The 21,422-nt window shown below is 34.1% G+C and overlaps 3 protein-coding genes across 4 annotated transcripts in view; all 3 read left to right on the top strand.

Annotated features, from left to right (window-relative positions):
* Positions 1-21,422, top strand: part of LOC134253414 (uncharacterized) — a 230,129-nt gene that overhangs the window by 26,759 nt on the left and 181,948 nt on the right. The window lies entirely within an intron of this gene.
* LOC134253379 (succinate dehydrogenase assembly factor 3, mitochondrial-like) lies at positions 2,557-5,220 on the top strand. Its single transcript, XM_062735900.1, has 3 exons — positions 2,557-2,759; positions 4,123-4,243; positions 4,486-5,220. Exons 1-3 carry the CDS (start codon positions 2,704-2,706, stop codon positions 4,660-4,662), a joined length of 354 nt encoding a protein of 117 aa, XP_062591884.1. The 5' UTR covers positions 2,557-2,703; the 3' UTR covers positions 4,663-5,220.
* Positions 7,145-17,554, top strand: LOC134253394 (membrane progestin receptor gamma-B-like). 2 transcript variants are annotated; one of them, XM_062735918.1, is made up of 2 exons: positions 7,145-7,285; positions 13,795-17,554. In XM_062735918.1, exon 2 carries the CDS (start codon positions 13,811-13,813, stop codon positions 14,786-14,788), a length of 978 nt encoding a protein of 325 aa, XP_062591902.1. In that variant the 5' UTR covers positions 7,145-7,285; positions 13,795-13,810; the 3' UTR covers positions 14,789-17,554. The 2 variants fall into 2 exon arrangements, with proteins under 2 accessions (XP_062591902.1, XP_062591903.1); XM_062735919.1 differs by lacking the exon at positions 7,145-7,285 and adding an exon at positions 11,867-12,012.

The following is a 21,422-nucleotide window of genomic DNA, read 5'->3' on the forward strand; positions in this document are numbered from 1 at the left end:
GGCTTTTCGAGACACTGCATTATAAATGAATGGTAAGGAATCAGTAAACTAGAGTGAAAATAAAGGATACATTAAAGCTGCTGTAAAACTTGTTAAAAATCCGAAAGAAATATTTACTGAAATATGTGTCATTTACAGCAACCAATGCCTGTTTTATAAACATATGAGCAGGTGGATTTCAATGATAAAAAAAAATATATAATGGGCATCAAAAATGGGTACCCTCCTTGCCAACAAAAATTACAACAACTTATGTACTGTTTGCAAAATTTCAACAAATAATATTTGATGATGTATGATTGACTTTAAGACACATAGCAAATTTGATAGACATCATATCGGGAGTAATTTACACTGTTTTTAAGAAACGTTTGACAGTAAAAAAAAGCTTGGTACTCAAAGGTCGCCCTATATTTTGAAAAATGAGTGAAAACGACAGCGTGTACGAAAGTCTTAACAATTATTTTAAAATATCAGTAATTGTAGTTATCCACGTTTGTTTTATATTCAAACAGATATTGGAACATGAATCTATTGCTTAAAATCATCAAAATAATATTTATCATAAGATGTACTTCATAAAAACGGCGAAGGTCTGACAAAAGCAAAGATATGCAAGAGCACAAAGACGGATTTATATGCAATTTTCTTAAATATTAGTGCTATTGTTGATCAAATTCGTATTCGGGGAGGCAGTTTAATATCTGGAGGAGTCTAGAAAGCAATTTTTTTGCAAAAAAATCGAAAGGTTTATTAGAGGAAGGACCCAGAATCAGGAATCCACTACATTGAATTCCTTCATGACAGCGTCCAAACCCGCATGCCCTGAAGAGTAAAGGGGTTTTTGGGATAAACAGAAAGTTGATGTTTTTTCACATTAACAATATTTGCCAGATCTTTGACTTTTTGACTTGTTTCTATTTCCAAACTTGAAAAAAACACCTTTAAGAAGGAAAAAGCAAGTCCAGGAAACCATTGGATCTGCCATTTTCCAGTATACTAAGGGTCCTACCCAAAAATGAGTTCTAAAAACTATCAGAAATTGGATAAAAAATGTTACGGACATGTGTTTGAATAAAAAGAGATTAATAAGTAAAATCACGAAGACTAAGTCATTGAAAAGCGTTGTTTGCTTCTTTCTAAGCACTGAGGACATTATTTATTGAACAGCCCTCGTATATCCACCCGTATCTTCGATAACGGGGGTATAAAAATAATTTTCAGTATGTTGGTATTGATTAGATCAAAAATCATAAAAATCATAAAAAAATAATTTTTACCAAAGATCAGTCAGAAAATTTTTGGTAAAAGTGGGTCAATCTCCAAGATCAAGGCCACGAGGTAAAATTTGGCGGTATCCAAATAAATGCCTTGTACACATGTGAAACATGAAAGTCATAGCCCCACACACCTAATAGATATGACCAAGGTTTTTGCGGACAAACAGACAAGCAGACGGACGGACGGGCAGGGCAAAAACTACATATCCCCGAATCTACGATTACGGGGGATAAAAAGTTTCTCAAAGAAAGGTTTTGTCTCATAAAATATTCAAGTGAAAGGCCAAGCACAAACCATTCAATAGGTTTGGCCAAGATTAAATGTGGATCAGACTACAAAGTCAAGGTTAAAGGGTCAAACTTAAGGTACCCAGGGGGAAGATCTGGTCATTAGAAATATACACATATAAAATATGAAAATCCTAACATCAACTGTTCAAACTTTATGGCCAAGATTTCATCATCATGGTTCCTTTTGATTCCTGGTTGATCATAGGGCCTCGACAGCAGTCCTCCATCACACTCTGTTTTGAGCAGCCTTTTTCAGTTGTTCCCAGCTATGTCCACACTGTCTGATTTCCTCTTCACATGACCTTCGACAAGTTGTCCTGGGACGCCCAACTCGATGTTTGCCTTGGATGGCCAAGATTTACGTTTTCCAAAAGTAGGCAAAACTCTTAGATCAAGGTCAAAAGATGAAAATTTGTGGTATTCAAATAACGATCTTGTCACAAGGAATGTACTTGTAAAATATGAATGAAGAACCTTCTGCCAGCTGTTCAAAAGTTGTAGCCATGGATGAAATTTCTTAAAAAGTGGGACAAACTCCAAGGTCAAGGTAAAAAATATCTTGTCACAGTGACTATACTGTTACATTTGAAATATAAAGGTCTAGCACGAAAATACTGATTGAAAAGTTATAGTCAAGGTTAAAGTCTAGTAAATGTATGCAGAAGTGGATAAAAGTCCAAGTTCAGGGTCAAGATGTGAAATATATTGGTACCCGAAGAAAGATCATGTCACAAGGAATACACATGTGAAAAGGTGAAAACTATACCTCTAAGTAACCAATCAAAAGGTATGCCTAAGGATAAAGGTTTTGCGGACTAACAGACAGGCAAACAGCTAGACAGACAGACGGATAGGAAAAAAACGTATATTCCCCGAATCTTCCATTACTGGGGCAAAGAAGTGCGGGTTTTACTGGCCAGAAGGAAAAGTTTATTGAAATCCGGATAAAATTGATTTGTGTTGAAGGTTTACTATTTAGGGTTCTCTAAAAGTTTCCTGTGTTATGAAAACGACTTTGTAAAGTTTGTTATTTTGTAAATCGGCATGTACTGTACTGAGGTTTTCTCTTAAAGTTTTAAATGAAAACGCAATGAACTTTTAAAACAAAATAGTTATAGTGAAAGAGCAAACTATGTCTGCGTCGGAACACTTGTCCCGTGTGAGAATATTGTATAAAGCAATTCTGAGGTGAGCAGATTGTCTGAACTGCACGATCAGGTTGAAAATGGGGCATAATCAGGTCCAGTCCAAAGACTAATTCTACCTACGTAGCTACTTAAACCTACGTAAAGTAGCTATTTTTGCCTACTTTTTGTATTATCTGCATTTTGTGACCAAAAGACTGAACAGCGCAAAATAGTGAATACCCTATATTTTGATAGTCACATAGTTTGAAATTTTGGCCAAAAAATGATTATTCCTGAATCTTAAATTTTACATTAGTTTCTATTCAAAATTCTTAATTTACAAAGTAATCATTTTTTGTTCAATTTTTGTTATACATGGTTTGACTGTAAAGAAATTTGCTATTATATCTTATGAATATATGTTTGTTAAAGCCTCTATGCAACGTGCGAAAGCCGAAGTGATTATACTATTTTTTTAAAAAAATATTTTTTAAAAAAAAAATCACAAACATGCAAAAATGATTCGTTTACACTTTGTTTTCAATTAAAAAAAATAATGAATTAATTTTGTTTTTATTTACCTAAGGTAAACACAAAAGTTTGTTTACAAGATGGACGGGCACAGAAGAAATTGGAAAAATAATAAATAACATGTTCATTACACAAAATTTGTCACAGGAAAAGGGTTTAACTTTAAACAAAACATTATATTTTCCGTTTTATTAAATCACATAAAAAATCTAGTTGTATCAAACATGGAGGTCAAGGCACAGAAATAACTTTGGGAGAGCCAAAAAATGATAAACTTTTTCGCAATACAATCTCTTTAAACATTTTACATTATTTTTATGCAAAATTCCATCACTTTGCACGAGCATATTTTGTGTAATCATTTTTTGTGAAAAATTTTTGTCATATCCATCATCAGTTTGACTGTATCAAGAAATTTGCTACTCACTATATTGCACCGTTCTGTCATTTGGCCAAAAAATGCAAGTAAAACAGAAAGTAGGTAAAAATAGCTACTTTGGGTAGGTTTAAATACCTACATAGCTATTAATAGCTACGTAGGTAGAAATAGTCTTTGGACTGGACCTGATAATAGCCATTCCAAATAGGATATACAAAATGGATTCGAAAAAGATCACCATTGTGAGATTATTTCCTAGGAAGTTTAGGATCTTTTAGGGGGTAAATCTTGCTAGCCAAAAGTTATTGTTTAAGTATTTCAAACACTATTCCATTTGGGCAATATTCATCCCAACTTGCTAAACGTGCTGTTTTTTTTTCTTTTCACTAACTTAATTGCCATTCAAAATGTAATGGAAATCATTGTCTGAAAAGTTTATTACATTTAGTACATTAATTTTAATTGTTCATTGTTATTATAACAAAGTAAGAACTTTATTGTTTATTGCAATTAGGTTACACAGAAGCCTTCCCTTAGAGATGAGAGCTATGGGTGACCAGTATGTTAAAGATGAATTCAGACGCCACAAGCAAGTCAACACGGCAGAGGCTCATGTCTTCATGCAGGAATGGACTGTGAGTGGAATATGTCTGTTACTACTGTAATTACATTGAACTTACTGAAAATGTTAAACATTAGAAATGGACAAATCACATGGGAATCAAAGAAGAAAAACATACACATACTACATGTTTCCTACATGAAAAATACTACATGATTGCTGAAAAAGAAATCTATTTTACCATTACATAATGTTAACGAAAAATATATTTTTATAATTAAAAAAAGGATTAATTGTTTTAAATTTTTTGTGCAGAAATACTACCTCTCTCTAGGAAAACAATTATCAGCTCGCAGAAAAGAACAAATTGTGGGCTCACATCTCAGTGAAGAATTTGCGGAACATTTTAGTGATGATCAGGCCCATCAGTTACTGGAACTTCATAAAGCCATAAAAAATCCGCAGGAAGGAGAGGGCAGCTCAACAAGCTAACCAACTGTGATTAATACTGTGATGTGTTCACAATTATGTAATAGTATTTTCATGTACACTTGTGTATGTAAACTTGAGTGAGAGAAATTAATTTGTATTTGAATGATGAGATGATTTCAGTAACTGACATAATTTTGTTGCAAAGGATACCTTTCATGCATTGGTGTCTGTGCCAAAATATGAAGCTCACTTTTTTAGTACACATACAGTATGTTGTAAAAGAAGATTTGAGGAGGAGATTGTGAGAGTAATTAAACAATACTGCACTGTATTTTTTTTTATCATTCACGGCATACATGTTCACAGGATGAAATATTCTCCCCATTCTTAGATCTCAACATATGTTCCACTAATAGTAGAATCATTGTATAATTTGATACACTTGTATTTTATTAATTTATTTTTTAGATTGCTTCAGATTATAAAACTGTAAAAAAAAAAAAAAAAAAAAAAAAAAAAAAAAGTCTAGAAAAAAATTGTTCAGATGCAAGATTTTTTTATCATGCATCATATGCATTGTATATGTATCATTTTGTCCTAGAGTATTTTGAACATGTCTTGATGGTAATACATGTATTAAAGATAAACATAAAAAATTCCCAGCTATTACTTGTATATGGAAGTGAGAGCTGATCTCACCAGGTCAGCAGATTGAATCCAGTTTGTAATGAGCTGTTGATGACCCAAATATAGGTCACACTTCTTAGTTCACAATAAATTGATTTATATTTGAGAAAGAAAAATGATAATATTTACAGTCTTTAAATCAGCTTATCACCCAAATCTATGGAGCTGATCCTCTAAAAGTTGTCAAAGCTCAGTATTAGTTAGGATTGTGCAGTCTATGGGTATTGCCCTAGCTGGGAAGCTCATGGGATAGAAAACCTGACTAGTAATTTAGTGATCCTTGGTTTGGTTCCCAGGTCCAGCTTTAAATTTTATCTCCATTTAATTGTCACATATGGTGCCATGTGTATAGAATCTTAGAATGGGTTGGTTGGGTTGTATGGACCAGGCATGGCTAAGTGGCCAGAACACAATATGCCTATTGAGTTGATTGTATTGTATTAGGGTCCTGGATTTTGATTCCAAATCTAGACAGAAATTTTCTCCTTTCCTGGTACAAAGTGATGGAAACAAAAGATTTATTCTTAAGAAATGTTCTTAAATGGAAACACAAGCATACTGTGTATATGTAGTGTTGAGACAACAGGACCATATATGTACATGTATTAAATGAGGTATGTACTAGTAGGTCAATTGAATAAAAAATATAATACACCATACAAGAAAATAAGTACAGTCAAACTTCGTTATCTTGAGCTCGAAGGGACCGAGAAAAAATTGAGAGATAACCGTCAGGATTCGAGATATCCAAGTGTTAAATACTATTATTAAGGAGTAGGTAGTTAGAACTTCAAAATGACTTCAACATTTATATATCCATGTTTGAGATATACCAAAGTTCAACTGTATATATGTTATAATGTAAGAAAAAAAAATTTTGCATCTAGGGGTTACAGACAATGGTTACAGATAATGTTAATTTTATACATGTATTAAAATCAAAATATTTGGCAAAGGTGTACTGACGTTGCACAAATGACTGAATGAAATTAAAAAGCTGTGCAAAGTCATGCGCTCTCAAATTAGATTTGGCCTCGTTAACTAAATTGATGTGCTTTTGATTTGTTTGATGAGAAAGACTATTTTTGTTCATTCAAGGTCATCTTAATTTGCTTGCATTTACGGGCAATTAATATATGCAAAAGTTTATTTCATACACTATCATCTGTGGGTTCTTTAGAGTGTTGTCTTTTGGGCCTTTTGTAATTAATTAAATAATGTTATCTTAACAAATATACTGAGTCTTTTAGTACAGCTGTATATGTCATATTTGGTATGCGAAATATTTAAGTTTTTTCAGAGGGAGTGATGAATGTTTGTTTGGAATTGCTTTTTCTAGATTTCAGACCTTTGAGAAAGGGAAGTAGGGAATTTTTTAAATTAAGTTAAACAGGTGGCCTAGCTACCTAGCTGATGTAAAAAAAAAAAGTGCAAGAAAAAGTTAGCGAACACATTTTTTTAAAGGACCCCAAGTCCCTATATTTGCTTATATAGTTCCCTTGCTAATTTAGTGTTTTGACAGCGCATGTGATAACAGACCAAGAAGTTGTTAAATTAAAAAAAAATCTTATTTTTGGCTAATGATTTTTTAGGAGGGGTTATTTCAATAGCTTGAATAAGCGGAAGCAGTATTTATCAGAGACATAAACCGTTGTTTTATATGTCTCTGGTATTTATTTATTTTTTTTAAGGAAGATAAGTTGAGCTGTTCCTTTTCCCAAATTTTTCAAAATTTGCACAAATCACACTTGTGTGAATAAAAAAATTGGAGCCGATTTTACTTATACATGTAGCTCCTGTTCTCCCTATTATCTCCCACACAGTGATATTAGTCCAACCCGTCGTAGCATTTTCGCCGATTAGTTGCGTCGTAAAGCAGGAACCGTGAGGGAAGTTAGGGAGCCACGCCGTGTAACGGTCTCCTGGCGTGAGTTTACCCTGGAGAATGGACAGAGTCTGACATTTCTGTGGATCTTGTCGTTCCTTCAAAGGTTTGGTAAGTAAAAAACTTGATTTCTATCGTCTGAAATAATCAGGACTTGTAGGAGCTTCGCTGCTGTCCATTAAAAATGTCAGATTATGGAAATTTGATCCAAGAGTGAATATTATTGAATTTATGAAATGCAAAAACAGTAGAATTTATTAGGTAATAACGATAGGACCTTAATGCTCAATGATATTGGTTAGTGTTGGAGGCTTTGCAGCTGAAGTCTAGTTTCATAAATAAAATGTACGGTAGCCATGGAGGGACAGAGGAGGTTCAGTCTTAAAATTTATTATAAAATTTATTAAAAAAAAAAAATCCTTCAATGTAGTGAAAAGACATATCAGATCAAATGACCACATCTAGAGTTTAATTATTTTTAATGTCACATGCTTTTTCTCTATATTCATCAGTAATATATTCATCATCTGATTTGTAATTAACACTTAAAAGTAAAATTGAAAGGATTTAAGAATTTTATTTCCAAAATATTATGATATTTTAGACTATTTCTTCACTAACTTGGATTCACTAACATGGACGAAATTTCATTACAAATTCCTTACCTATGAAGACATCTCTTTTGCAACTCACTTTCTCTTGACACTCAGAATTTATGTAATTCTTAACATCTCCCATCGTCGCAAACCACGGCCAAAATGTACGATCCTCTCCCATTCTGGCCGTGGTTGAACGAGGCGAGAATTCTTTGTAGCTCATTAAAATATTGACCAATGTGAGTAAAGCATAGTCGGAAGATGAACTTTATCATGACCTTTCAATATCCAATCGCAGTAAAGGAAATGTTTCTTGTATACTGTTGACATCAGTTGTTGATTTCAATTGCGATGGAAACAAAACTTGTCACTGGCTGAATATGACGTCACAATAGAGAGGCGTAAATATTCAAGATTTCGACACTTTTTGTGATCAAGCAGCCATGGGTAGGAGAGAGCTATATGCGGACTCCGGACCGTGGCTTGAGACGATGAACATCGCCCATCATCGGAAACCCATGGTCGGTATCGCAGTGAGACTGACCGGGGGTTTCCAAATGATGAACATCTCCCTACCTTCACTAAAACAATCCATCCATTTGCTAAGTGAACTGCAGGCGTAAACCTTATACAAATCATAAATTATTACTGCAAAAGATTTCACAAGTAACCTTCTTGTGATATTTCACATCTCCCATTTGTACCTCTAAGACCATGATAGATTTTTAAATTACTATTATGTCATATTACAATTATACTTGAATATTATCTAGTCTTAATCATACTGTAACAATATTGTACAGTATATGCCCCCCTCCCTCCCGAGGGCCTTTGATTGCTGAATTAAACACATTTTATGAAGGTTTAACATTACAGGTGTACCTTAGTTGAACTTTTTTTTACAACTCATCTAAACATTGCCATCATTTTCACATTTTGATGTCATTAGCATATATTAAGCAAATCATTACATACCAATTAAAAAAAAACTTTATTGTGTATATTTGCCAAAGTTCATTCATATCTCATAATCTGAATTATGGCTAGTAAGTAGATTTAAGGAATCACTGTCTAGTTTGTTGGGTATGCCAGGCCATCAATGATAGTTGGGAATGTGGGATAGTTTAAATGCATAATGGGCTAACTCTCACTAATATAGTTACATGTATAAGTTGCAGAAGCAGTGAGCCCCTCACTCATGAGTTCTGTCAACTTACTAATTTCCCCATTTAAGGATAAATCACATATTATCCTGAATAATATGTGAATTATCCTGAAGGCCAGAGCATTAGGTGTCTCAAAACATGACAAATATTTGTTTCTCAATTTTAAAAGAAATGGGTGTGGCATTTTGAATGATTGACACTCAGTGAGAAGATACATTCAAAGAAAATTTTTATCTTTTCAATGAGCTTCATTTAACTATAATTTCTTTTTTTATGTCTTGGAAAAATATACCAAGGCCTTCTCTAGATACTAGCATTCTTTTCATTATGCAACTGACATTAACCACATAATGCTATTCACAATCTAATGGGAGTTATGTCTGACATTTAACTTGCCAGATCAATGAAATAAAGAGGTTCCTAAATCGTAAATTTTACCAAGAAATAAAGATTTAAGTTTTTTTTATGGAGATTTATGCATTCCGTTTGATCTATTCCCACACTGGTAGATACAAATTTAGCCCCAAACGAACAGACACCATCAAGCATATTATTATTTAAGTTTACTAATCATCGTGCTCATGCACACAAGTTTATTATTATCTTTTGGGGGCAGGGGGCATCATTATAGTCTTGATTTCTTGATGTATTTTACAAACATTTGATATACATGTCTGTTTCATTAAAAATGTTTATTCTGCATGCTCTGGAGGAAGTTGAACACTACAAATATAATTTAATATATCCCTTTAATACTACCTTTTTTTTTTTGAATAAAAAGTCTTGCAGAGTAGCATCTGCTTACAATGAAACATTGATTCATTCACTTGAAACACTTTAAAAAATGTATGGTAAAAAGTTTTTCACATTGCTTGTTAAGCTTTGCAGCTAGGATATGAGATTGAATTCCAGTTTTAGGAATCTGTCAGAATACTATAGATTGGCAAATAATCATATCATGTATTTAATTTCACAGTGTTTGCGATCTATCGTTTTTCTGCGAAATTAAACCCACAATGAATGCTATCATTACCGGTAGTTTTTAACAATGTTTTTATTTTTTGAATTTATTAATGCTTATACGAAATTTAAATTAATTTCTTGCAGAGTGAAATTAAAACCATTGCCAAAAATCTTGGTACTTTTTGAGAAATTGTGAAAATTAAACACTGTGGAATTAAAACAACTTACAGTATACCTTAATTAAAATATTATTAGAAAATGATTTAGACCTTTGACCTAGTTAGGCTGATTCAGGTCATTGACCCCTTTTATCATTTCTTGCCTTGGGCAGCATGAGCCACTCAAAATATTTGAGTTAGGTCACTGAGAATGCTTCAGGTTGTTAATTGTATTTATCCAGGAATGTTCGGTTAAAGAGACGCCACCTACTATATCCAGCATCACATTCTACAGATCATTTCTCATCTTCAGATCTTGTACTTGCAAAATGCTCAGTTTTATAAAGAAAACCAGAGGGGAAATATTACAAATGTACAATGATGTACCCATTGTGTCTCATTTACATAAGAATTATCAAGTGTTGATAATTAGAGCAATGCAGAGGAATACTCCAATCCATTTCATCTAGTTATGTAGGTACTTGTCATGTGTAGAGATCCTGAGAGTAATCTACGTACTGTAAGTACTCAGACTCAGTGGGTGAGTACTTGTCAACATAAAGCAGACTCCAAATTCCTGGCAATAGTACTCAACTATAGGATCTGGCAGTTAGAAGGGTTTTTATTGCATTAGATGTAGATATGTATTAGTTGTAATGATCCCTTGGTGGTGATGTATGTTTTCTCTCTTGTGTATGTATGTTTTCTATAATCATGTAGTCTATCTTAACACAGCTCAGACAACATGACCTGCACCTAGAGAAATCATGAATGATATAAAAGCTGGTGCTAGTTGTTGAACAGTTTTGAATAGTTTATATAGGAAGGAGGGTTGATTGATGTATCTATTTTGGCTCTGTTCAGCAGTGAGGAGCATGCATGAATGTAAATCTGAGAGGTGACATCGATGCATTGATCACTGACCTAGTCTGTCATGTTGTTTTATTAGCAGAGTTTGCCGCAATATTTATACAACCTCTACTACACAGTGCATTGATTTTGTTCAATTCTTTTTCTGTTGAAAATTACCAAGCTTTGTGGTTTATGTGTGTGGAGACTTGCTTGTTTGATAATTTTACAATGGCCATCTCTGTAAGACTTATTATTTTAGTTTCAATATTTTATCTAGGTGTTTTTTCTGTCTTGCTGGATAGAATTTTTTTTAAAAGCTTTAAATCATTATTGGAATCTTCCATAAATCCCTCTGACTGTGACTTTTAAACTTTCTCTGGTGTGAGCTTTACAATGTAATACAGTGTGTACGTCAGACTGTGGTAGATAGATATTATGAGCTGTATTATGGTGACATTGTATTATGGCAACCCTCACCTGAATGCTCCATTAGATCCCAATAAAATTGCTAGACTGCATTTCTTTTTAATACAGAGATGGGTTAGTTCCAAGCTAGTGCAGGATAAATCTGGATAATCATAATAATCATATGGTGTTTAAAAGAAATGGGGTAAGATTGCTATTTAATTAAGTTCAGGTAACCTGAAGTACATTGGAGAAAGTTTGAAAATGTTGGCTTTTTAGAATAATAATAATTCATCTAAGAGTTTCTTAGGGTTATTAGTGTATTTTATCTTCATGGTGCATCTTCAATTGTTTGGGCTTATAGAGACTATCTAGCAGTTTTATAGATAAATATAATGTCATGAAATGGGAAGACATCATTTTCATAGTTTCACTGAGATATATAAATGAAGATGTGTTAAGGAAGTTTAAGGTCATGATGCAGCTAACAGAGTGAACAATCTACGGATCAAGTATAAACGGAACTACTTCACTAATAGGTGTGATCTGTTCAACTTCCCTCAGGCAATTATGTTGACGAATGAAAATATTTTTAGTCTCTATTTTTTAGAAATGCCTTGCAATTTTTCAAGTGTGACCTGTTTACAAATTTTGATTATTCATTGCAGTGGAGCCTAAAATTTGAGATTTTTATACAGGTGTGTATATATTTTCAATATCTGTTTTTATAGCAACAGAGCTTTTCATCTGTTTAATGTTAGCTTATCTAGCTAGGGCTGAATTGTTTGATGTTTTTTTAAAATCAATTGAAGCATAGGAAGATAAAATTGTTGGAGTCATGTTGTTGAGTGGGTGTATATAGATTCTAGGTTTACTTACAAGGCTAGCTGGTAGGAAGGTATGTAGCGCTGTGTACTAAAGCTTGTCAGGTTCTGGGCAGAAAGTTGGATTTCATGAGAAAAAAAAAATTAAAATTAAATATTTTATCTATACTTACTGGCAATGGCAAACCTTTTTTTTTTTTGGGGGGGGGGGGGGGGGTTGTATCTCCAAAATCAGAAATAGATCATGTATAAAAAATATTTGAATAAGATTAACATGATTGTATAAAAAGTGACTGTGGCTGTATTAGGCATACAAAACATCCTTCTTGATCAAAGAAGGAAAACTATATAAAACAAGATAGCTTTATGCAAAACATGTGTTGAAAAGAATGTTCCACATTGGTTTGTGGTAAGATATGATTTTTTTTATCCGAGTTGTGCATTTTATCCCCTTGCCAAGCTTTGAATAAAAAAAAAAATATCCAACCACATTTGTCCAAGCATTCAAAGATATATTTTTTATGTTTATAAAACTGAAGGGTAACTCGATCTGTCCCTCTGATATCAAGTTTTGTACATGTATAAAGTTTAGAAGTCAAACTTGGAGATTTAATAATCACTTAAATTTCGTACACATGCAAAATCATGGTTGCTGGGGGATGGGAATGGATCACCCATGTAGGTAAACTATGACATTCACTTTGTTTCCATGCACCTTCAGCTTCAATGTTACTATAGGCAATCAACCTACATTGGTGTATTGTTTCCCCTATTTTCCTTAAAAAAATTGTACATATAATTGACTCATGGGTGTGTGTGTTGTCTTTTAATTGAGTTAGACAGCTTAATACTTGCAAGCATGTTTTTTAGCATATGATATAGATATTTGTTGATGATTCCTGTAATACCGTCAGTAATAACTATAACTCTCAGACTGGAAAGAAACCTTGAGGTGGATTTATGGAATTGATCTATTGATGTCGGTGTGTGATACTGACTAATGTTTACTCATCATCTGATTTTTTTCCTGAAGGCTTGGTGTGCAAGGATTTCCTTTCATTGGCATTAAATATGTTCCTAATATTCCTATTTGAAGAACGGAAATTTTTGAATCTTAGAATTTGAGACTTATAAAACTGTGTTACCTTATAGTCTCCTAGATTTCAATGAAGAAGTATTTATTTAATAAAATAATTTAAACACAGTCAAGAGAAACAAGAATCAATATGAGGTACTAAATATTGATTCCAGGATTATTCTGCTTTAAGCTAGAGATAGTTATAGCAGTGATGGAATAAGGTTATACCTAGAGGATCCGATAATCACTGTGCCCTATTATTGTCTGATTAGTGTCATTTACATAATAGGCAGGTATAGAAACAAATATCAGGATTTCAGACATTCTCAGATACAGAGGAGACGTGTGTTGGACAGTGTTCTTATTTTCTTTTAAACAAAGCATTGGAGGATTATGTGATTTGTGATTGAATTACCCAAGATGCTCATATGAATTGAATAATGTACGATCACATACACTATAATTTGGCACAACTGGTCAGTGTTAACAGAAAAATGAATGTTTTTCTGATGTATTTTATTGGGAGAGCATGCAGCCATTGCAGATATATGATATGTATCTATTTTGGTATTTTGCAGGGTGAAGTTGAGCAGTATGGCGTCGAGTGGCCTCTCCGGTCCCACCTATAAGATCCATCAGGTGCCGGAACACTTCCACGAACACTTCATCATCAGTGGCTACCGCCACCCCAAGAGTACCCCTCTCCAGTGCATTCTCAGTGTATTTGATGCCACTAATGAAACACTTAACTTCTGGACACATTTCCTGCCGTCTTGGTATTTTTTGTGGGTGCTGCGTGATCTTTCAGAAACATTAGATTTCAAACATGACAGTTACACATGGCCACTGTTGGGTTATATGTTTGTCTGCATCATTTTTCCTTTGGCTAGTGCTGCAGCGCACACCTTTAATACCATGTCAACTTTAGCGAGACACATATGTTTTTTCATGGATTATGGTGCTTTGAGTATTTTCAGTCTTGGGGTGGCCATTGCCTACAGAGCATACTGTTTTCCCTCTGATTTGATAGACACCTGGTTTGGACAACATTATACTGATATTGCTGTCATTAATAGCCTTATATGTACTGTGGTGTCTTGCCAGACTCGCTTTATGCCACCAACCACCCTAAGAAAAGTGCTGCGCCTCGGTGCCTTTGCCTGGCTGTACTGCTATGACTGTATTCCAATCGTCTACCGCCTCCTGTTCTGCAGTCCTGAAGATTGCGCGCTTCAGTCCCAGTTCATACATGGACGTCAGTTCTTCTTTGCTGTCCTTGCTGCGTTTTTGTATGCGACCCACCTCCCCGAGCGGTTGATCCCGGGCCGCTTTGACATCATTGGCCACAGTCATCAGCTGTTTCATGTGTCCTCCATCCTAGGAGCCATGGACCAGATGCAGGCCATTCTGTACGACATGAAGGACCGCGGCCCTCCCAGCGACGGAAGGCAGTGGGAATTCAGCTCAGCTTGGAGCACGATTGGTGTGATATTGTCTGTCATGACTGTTAATACACTTGTAATTATTTTCTTCTCTATTAAGTTAAAGTTTAATCACCCTAAGGTGAAATGATCATATTAAGGATGTGTATGTTCTCATACTAAGTATGTGTATGTTCCTGTTATGTTATAAGTATGTTCACAGCTTATTATATATACCGGTAAGTTTTCTGTGTAATTGTATCAATTCTTCAGTACTGCAACTATTAAAACAAGATTATTATGGATAATTTTTCTATTCATGATAAGCAATCAAGGACCAATGAATACATGTATATTCAGCGATTTAATTTGTAATTCTGTGCGTGAGCCAAAATTAAATCTGAAAAACAATGCATGTGTCCCATTATGTAATATCAGTTTCTTATTTGTAAGCTGTTATCATATCTAAGTGTAGGCTAGCAAAGATATTGCACAACTTTACATAATGATTACATTCCTGTAAATGGCCCATACCGGTTCTATATATTTTATAATTATTTTCTACCGTGCACACATTTTGGTCAGCTGAAATTGATTTTATTCATGAGAAGAAAATATATTAATTTATGTCATCTGGAAAATTTAGAATCCTTGAGGAACCAATTAAGTACACAAGTACATTCTGTTTTATACACATATTTCAATTATAGACCTTTATCTGTATCATACAAAATATTGTGGGAGAACTTTTTTTTTGCATCTGATCATAAAAGACCAACACTACTTTAGTGCTATATTACTGTGATATATATAATATTTTTGTATTTATTATAATCAGTGATTCAGAAAGGATCGGTCTGTTATGGATGATTTTAAGAAGAAGCACATATTGTCCTTGTGTTGTTAAATACTTCCTGTCAGCAAAGTGAAATCCTGATTCATTATTACAGTTTAGAAATGCTAGTATAGAGTTTGTAACCTGTACATGTAGACAACAGAGGTATATTTCTACCTGAGAATTATTTTTTAACATTGTAAAGATTTCTTATAGCATACTTTTTACAGATTTGAAGTATGTACATGTACTAAAGTATTAATAAAGCCTTGTATTTAGTGATTTATCACACAGTCAAAACAGCTGACAGACCTAGATCTTATAGATATACTGCCTTTGTCTTTACGTGTTTGTGTATTGTTTACATGTCTTTGTGTTTTTAAAGCTTTCTTCTTTACGTGATTGTACATTGTACATGATTTTTAGTTTCACTATGGTGTACTTAGATATGACCATTACTGTATGGCCACTCGACATCAGCTGATTGGTGTATTTTTCTGTATTTACATTTACGTTATTTGAAAGTTCATACATTTTATTTTACTTTATTGTTCACCTTTCAGGTCTTTCACAAATTGTTTTCATAAGTTCATAGCCGTGTTCAAGAATTTCTTTTTTTTTTGAGATCAGATATTACTTAATTATTTGTTGAAAAAAAATGTTATGTATAAATTTTTTGCCTGTTGTCAAAATGTCTACATATTCGAAACATTTTTCAAAGCGTTCAAGTGTATGTTTGTCATGTTCAAGTGTATGTTTGTCATACAGCTGTACCTGTAATCTAAAGAAGGGGCTAAATTAAGACAGATTTTGGTATGAATGTCCTCAGGAGGTAAAATACCTACCTAACCCTTTTTGTCAGGTTTCATCAAGCTGAATATTATGTTGAAACTGTGGTGCTTTAATTATTATACCAGAAGAAATCAACATGTTTTTGTGGACACATCAGAAAATATATATTCTTTATACAGGTTTTATATGAATACTTATTTTTGCATAATTTATTTTGAAAAAATTTCAGCATTTTAAGGATGTGGCTTAATATAATTAATGTACATTTAATATTGTATAAATGACAGTGCACATGTATTCTTAGATATTTTTGGACACAATGGGTAAGAGATTCAGAAAATTGTGTTTTCCCCTTTCCTTGTAAATTTGACCAAGTGTCTTGCTCTTATCATGACCATTTTTTTTCTTCATGAACAAGTACCGGTAGTTAAGATGTAAACACTGTTTACATTCAAATTGAATCAGTTTTCATACTTGCATTCTATTGAAGTTTTTATATCTGTCTTTCTTCAAACAACATAGTAACAACCTCATACAAATAGATAAACCAATATTAATGTATTAAATTAATAATTGTTAAAATTAATGCAAAATATTGGAATTCAATCTTAAAAATTAACCAAATAGTTTCAAGTAGTTTTCACACCAAATAGAAAATACCTCACTATCATACTGTACAGGAATATTTGAAAACTTTCATACAATTCTATGTACAATGTACTTAGAAACTTTCAATATTTGAAAAGAGTAATAATTATTGATAAAGCAAAACTGGGTGTTTATTGACCAAAAAAGTCATATATTGTAAGAACTGTTTTGGATATTATTATTTTTTTTTTTAAACAAATTATTACAGTCATTTTATTTTATATTATTTCAATAAAGACCAATAGTTAGCTTATACAAAATCTAAAAATACTCTGTGCAGTAAAATTAAATTGCATGCAATTTTATAGATATTCGATGGAACATGTACAGGTACATTTAGCAATGTACAATTTTTGGTCGATATTTCCTAATTTATGATATATTATTATGAAGAATGTTTTCAATTTATCATCAAAACAGATATACTAAAACATAAAGAATGTTAATGTCAAAGACAATTTATAATGATGTAATATAATTATGGAATACAGAAGCGTAGGTTTCACACACTGTAGCGTGCAATGACATTCTCTAGTTGTGGCTTTAAGAGCACTCATATTTTCTCTGCAATGTTTCTTGTTGATTTTTTGTTTTAGTTTTATGTTATGCTTTGCAAATATTGTAATAAATTTTGTAAAAGTATATTCTTGCTTTTTTTTCATACCCCAGGCAACTTGTTGAGGGGAGTATAATGTTTTTGACTGGTCATCAGTGTCAGTCAGTCCGTCAGTCCTGTTTTTTTTTTGTCAGTGCAACTCCTCATAAATCGCTGCACAGAATTTCGTCAAACATTGCAGATATTTAGGACACAATCAATGTGTAAATGTGCATATTATACCAGGAAATTCTGATTTCTTTATTTTTTTCCGGGAATTTCCGCTCTTTTACACTTAGATTTTTGGCCATACCTTTAATATAGAGATGAACAGTTTGTCAGCGCAACTCCTCTTAAACCGCTGCACAGAATTTCTTCAAACTTTGCAGATATTTAGGACAATGTGTAGATGTGCAGATTTATACCAGGAAATTATGATTCCTTTATTTTTACCAGGAATTTCGGCATTTTGAGTTTTGGGGGAGGGTGGGGTATGTGAGCTTGCTCACTTTTTCTTTCATTTTATATATAATTATTACCCTGTAATATGCATTGTTTTCTGAAAAATTGCCAAACATGAATCTGAACTATTAATCAGACAAGCAAATTAGCAAAAAGTAAATAATTTTTGCTAGTGAAACCTGTAAGGTCTTGAAATTCTTTGACAGTGATAAAGGACCATATGTGGTAATGAACACTATTTGCCCCCCCCCTTCCAAAATCAAACTTTGACGAAGAAATATATAATTATGTTCTAAAACAGGGGGATATCTGCAGACTTTAAACCACTGAATGTTTACATTAGCCATGATGTCAGGAAAATGACGTAAATTTAAAATTTCCATGATTTCTACAGAAAAAGGCGTAGATTGCGTCTATTTTGAGTAAAAAATCACTGAATGCAGGTCTGCTCAAGCTCAATATTTTGATAATTAAAAATATGTAGAATGATAATATCAATGAAATGTCTCAATATTGTTCTAGAGTAGGCCTGTGCTCAATAAACTTTATTAAAAATTTGGTAAACTTTGTCCATTTTTTCCACTTTCTGAAAAATAATTCCAAGTCTGACTAGTCTGTGTAGTCATAAAAACAACAAGAGGCCCATGGGCCACATCGCTCACCTGAGAAGCTTTGACCAGTCTGTTCTTTACCAGATTTTACCCTTGTTATACATAATGCATCCCCACCCTACCCCACTGATCATAATTTAGACATTTTGAAATCTACACTACCCCATGATCCTTCCATGGGCACATAAAATAAGAGAAGAAGATTTTCAAAGATTTTTCCTATATATTTCTATGTAAAACTTTGATTCCCTAGAATGGCCCAGCCCTTCCCCCGGGGGTCATGATTCCTACAATTTCGAATTGACACTACCCCAGGCTGCTTCCACATAAGCTTCACTTTTTCTGGCCCAGTGGTTCTTGAGAAGAAGATTTTCAAAGATTTTTCCTATATATTTCTATATTAAACTTTGATTCCCCATTGTGGCCCCGCCCTTCCCCCGGGGGTCATGATTCCTACAATTTAGAATTGACACTACCCCAGGATGCTTCCACATAAGCTTCACTTTTTCTGGCCCAGTGGTTCTTGAGAAGAAGATTTTCAAAGATTTTTCCTATATATTTCTATATTAAACTTTGATTCCCCATTGTGGCCCCGCCCTTCCCCCTGGGGTCATGATTTGAACAATTTAGAATCTACATTATACCAGGATGCCTCCACATAAGTTTCAGCTTTTCTGGCCCAGTGGTTCTTGAGAAGAAGATTTTCAAAGATTTTTCCTATATATTTCTATGTAAAATTTTGATGCCCTATTGTGGCCCCGCCCTTCCCCCGGGGGTCATGATTTGAACAATTTAGAATCTACACTATACCAGGATGCTTCCACATAAGTTTCAGCTTTTCTGGCCCAGTGGTTCTTGAGAAGAAGATTTTCAAAGATTTTTCCTATATATTTCTATATAAAACTTTGGTTCCCCATTGTGGCCCCGCCCTTCCCCCGGGGGTCATGATTTGAACAATTTAGAATTAACATTATACCAGGATGCCTCCACATAAGTTTCAGCTTTTCTGGCCCAGTGGTTCTTGAGAAGAAGATTTTCAAAGATTTTTCCTATATATTTCTATGTAAAATTTTGATGCCCTATTGTGGCCCTGCCCTTCCCCCGGGGGTCATGATTTGAACAATTTAGAATTTACACTATACCAGGATGCTTCCACATAAGTTTCAGCTTTTCTGGCCCAGTGGTTCTTGAGAAGAAGATTTTCAAAGATTTTTCCTATATATTTCTATATAAAACTTTGGTTCCCCATTGTGGCCCCGCCCTTCCCCCGGGGGTCATGATGTGAATAGTTTAGAATCTACACTATACCAGGATGCTTCCACATCAGTTTCAGCTTTTCTGGCCCAGTGGTTCTTGAGAAGAAGATTTTCAAAGATTTTTCCTATATATTTCTATATAAAACTTTGGTTCCCCATTGTGGCCCCGCCCTTCCCCCGGGGGTCATGATTTGAACAATTTAGAATTAACATTATACCAGGATGCCTCCACATAAGTTTCAGCTTTTCTGGCCCAGTGGTTCTTGAGAAGAAGATTTTCAAAGATTTTTCCTATATATTTCTATGTAAAATTTTGATGCCCTATTGTGGCCCTGCCCTTCCCCCGGGGGTCATGATTTGAACAATTTAGAATTTACACTATAAGGATGCTTCCACATAAGTTTCAGCTTTTCTGGCCCAGTGGTTCTTGAGAAGAAGATTTTCAAAGATTTTTCCTATATATTTCTATATAAAACTTTGGTTCCCCATTGTGGCCCCGCCCTTCCCCCGGGGGTCATGATTTGAACAATTTAGAATTAACATTATACCAGGATGCCTCCACATAAGTTTCAGCTTTTCTGGCCCAGTGGTTCTTGAGAAGAAGATTTTCAAAGATTTTTCCTATATATTTCTATGTAAAATTTTGATGCCCTATTGTGGTCCTGCCCTTCCCCCGGGGGTCATGATTTGAACAATTTAGAATTTACACTATACCAGGATGCTTCCACATAAGTTTCAGCTTTTCTGGCCCAGTGGTTCTTGAGAAGAAGATTTTCAAAGATTTTTCCTATATATTTCTATATAAAACTTTGGTTCCCCATTGTGGCCCCGCCCTTCCCCCGGGGGTCATGATTTGAACAATTTAGAATTAACATTATACCAGGATGCCTCCACATAAGTTTCAGCTTTTCTGGCCCAGTGGTTCTTGAGAAGAAGATTTTCAAAGATTTTTCCTATATATTTCTATGTAAAATTTTGATGCCCTATTGTGGCCCTGCCCTTCCCCCGGGGGTCATGATTTGAACAATTTAGAATTTACACTATACCAGGATGCTTCCACATAAGTTTCAGCTTTTCTGGCCCAGTGGTTCTTGAGAAGAAGATTTTCAAAGATTTTTCCTATATATTTCTATATAAAACTTTGGTTCCCCATTGTGGCCCCGCCCTTCCCCCGGGGGTCATGATGTGAATAGTTTAGAATCTACACTATACCAGGATGCTTCCACATCAGTTTCAGCTTTTCTGGCCCAGTGGTTCTTGAGAAGAAGATTTTCAAAGATTTTTCCTATATATTTCTATATAAAACTTTGATTCCCCATTGTGGCCCCGCCCTTCCCCCGGGGGTCATGATTTGAACAATTTAGAATCTACACTACCCCAGGATGCTTCCACATACGTTTCAGCTTTACTGGCCCAGTAGTTCTTCAGAAGAAGATTTTTTAATGACCCAACCCTATTTTTGTCTTTTCTTGATTATCTCCCCTTGCGAGGGGATATGTCCCTTCATTTTAACAATTTAAATTCCCTTTCACCCAAGGATGCTTTGTACCAAGTTTGGTCAAAATTGGCCCAGTGGTTCTTGAGAA

Source organism: Saccostrea cucullata, unplaced genomic scaffold, assembly GCF_032062105.1.
Source record: "Saccostrea cucullata isolate Sc308-1 unplaced genomic scaffold, CSIRO_AGI_Scuc_v1 ctg68, whole genome shotgun sequence".
Classification (NCBI taxonomy): domain Eukaryota; kingdom Metazoa; phylum Mollusca; class Bivalvia; order Ostreida; family Ostreidae; genus Saccostrea; species Saccostrea cuccullata.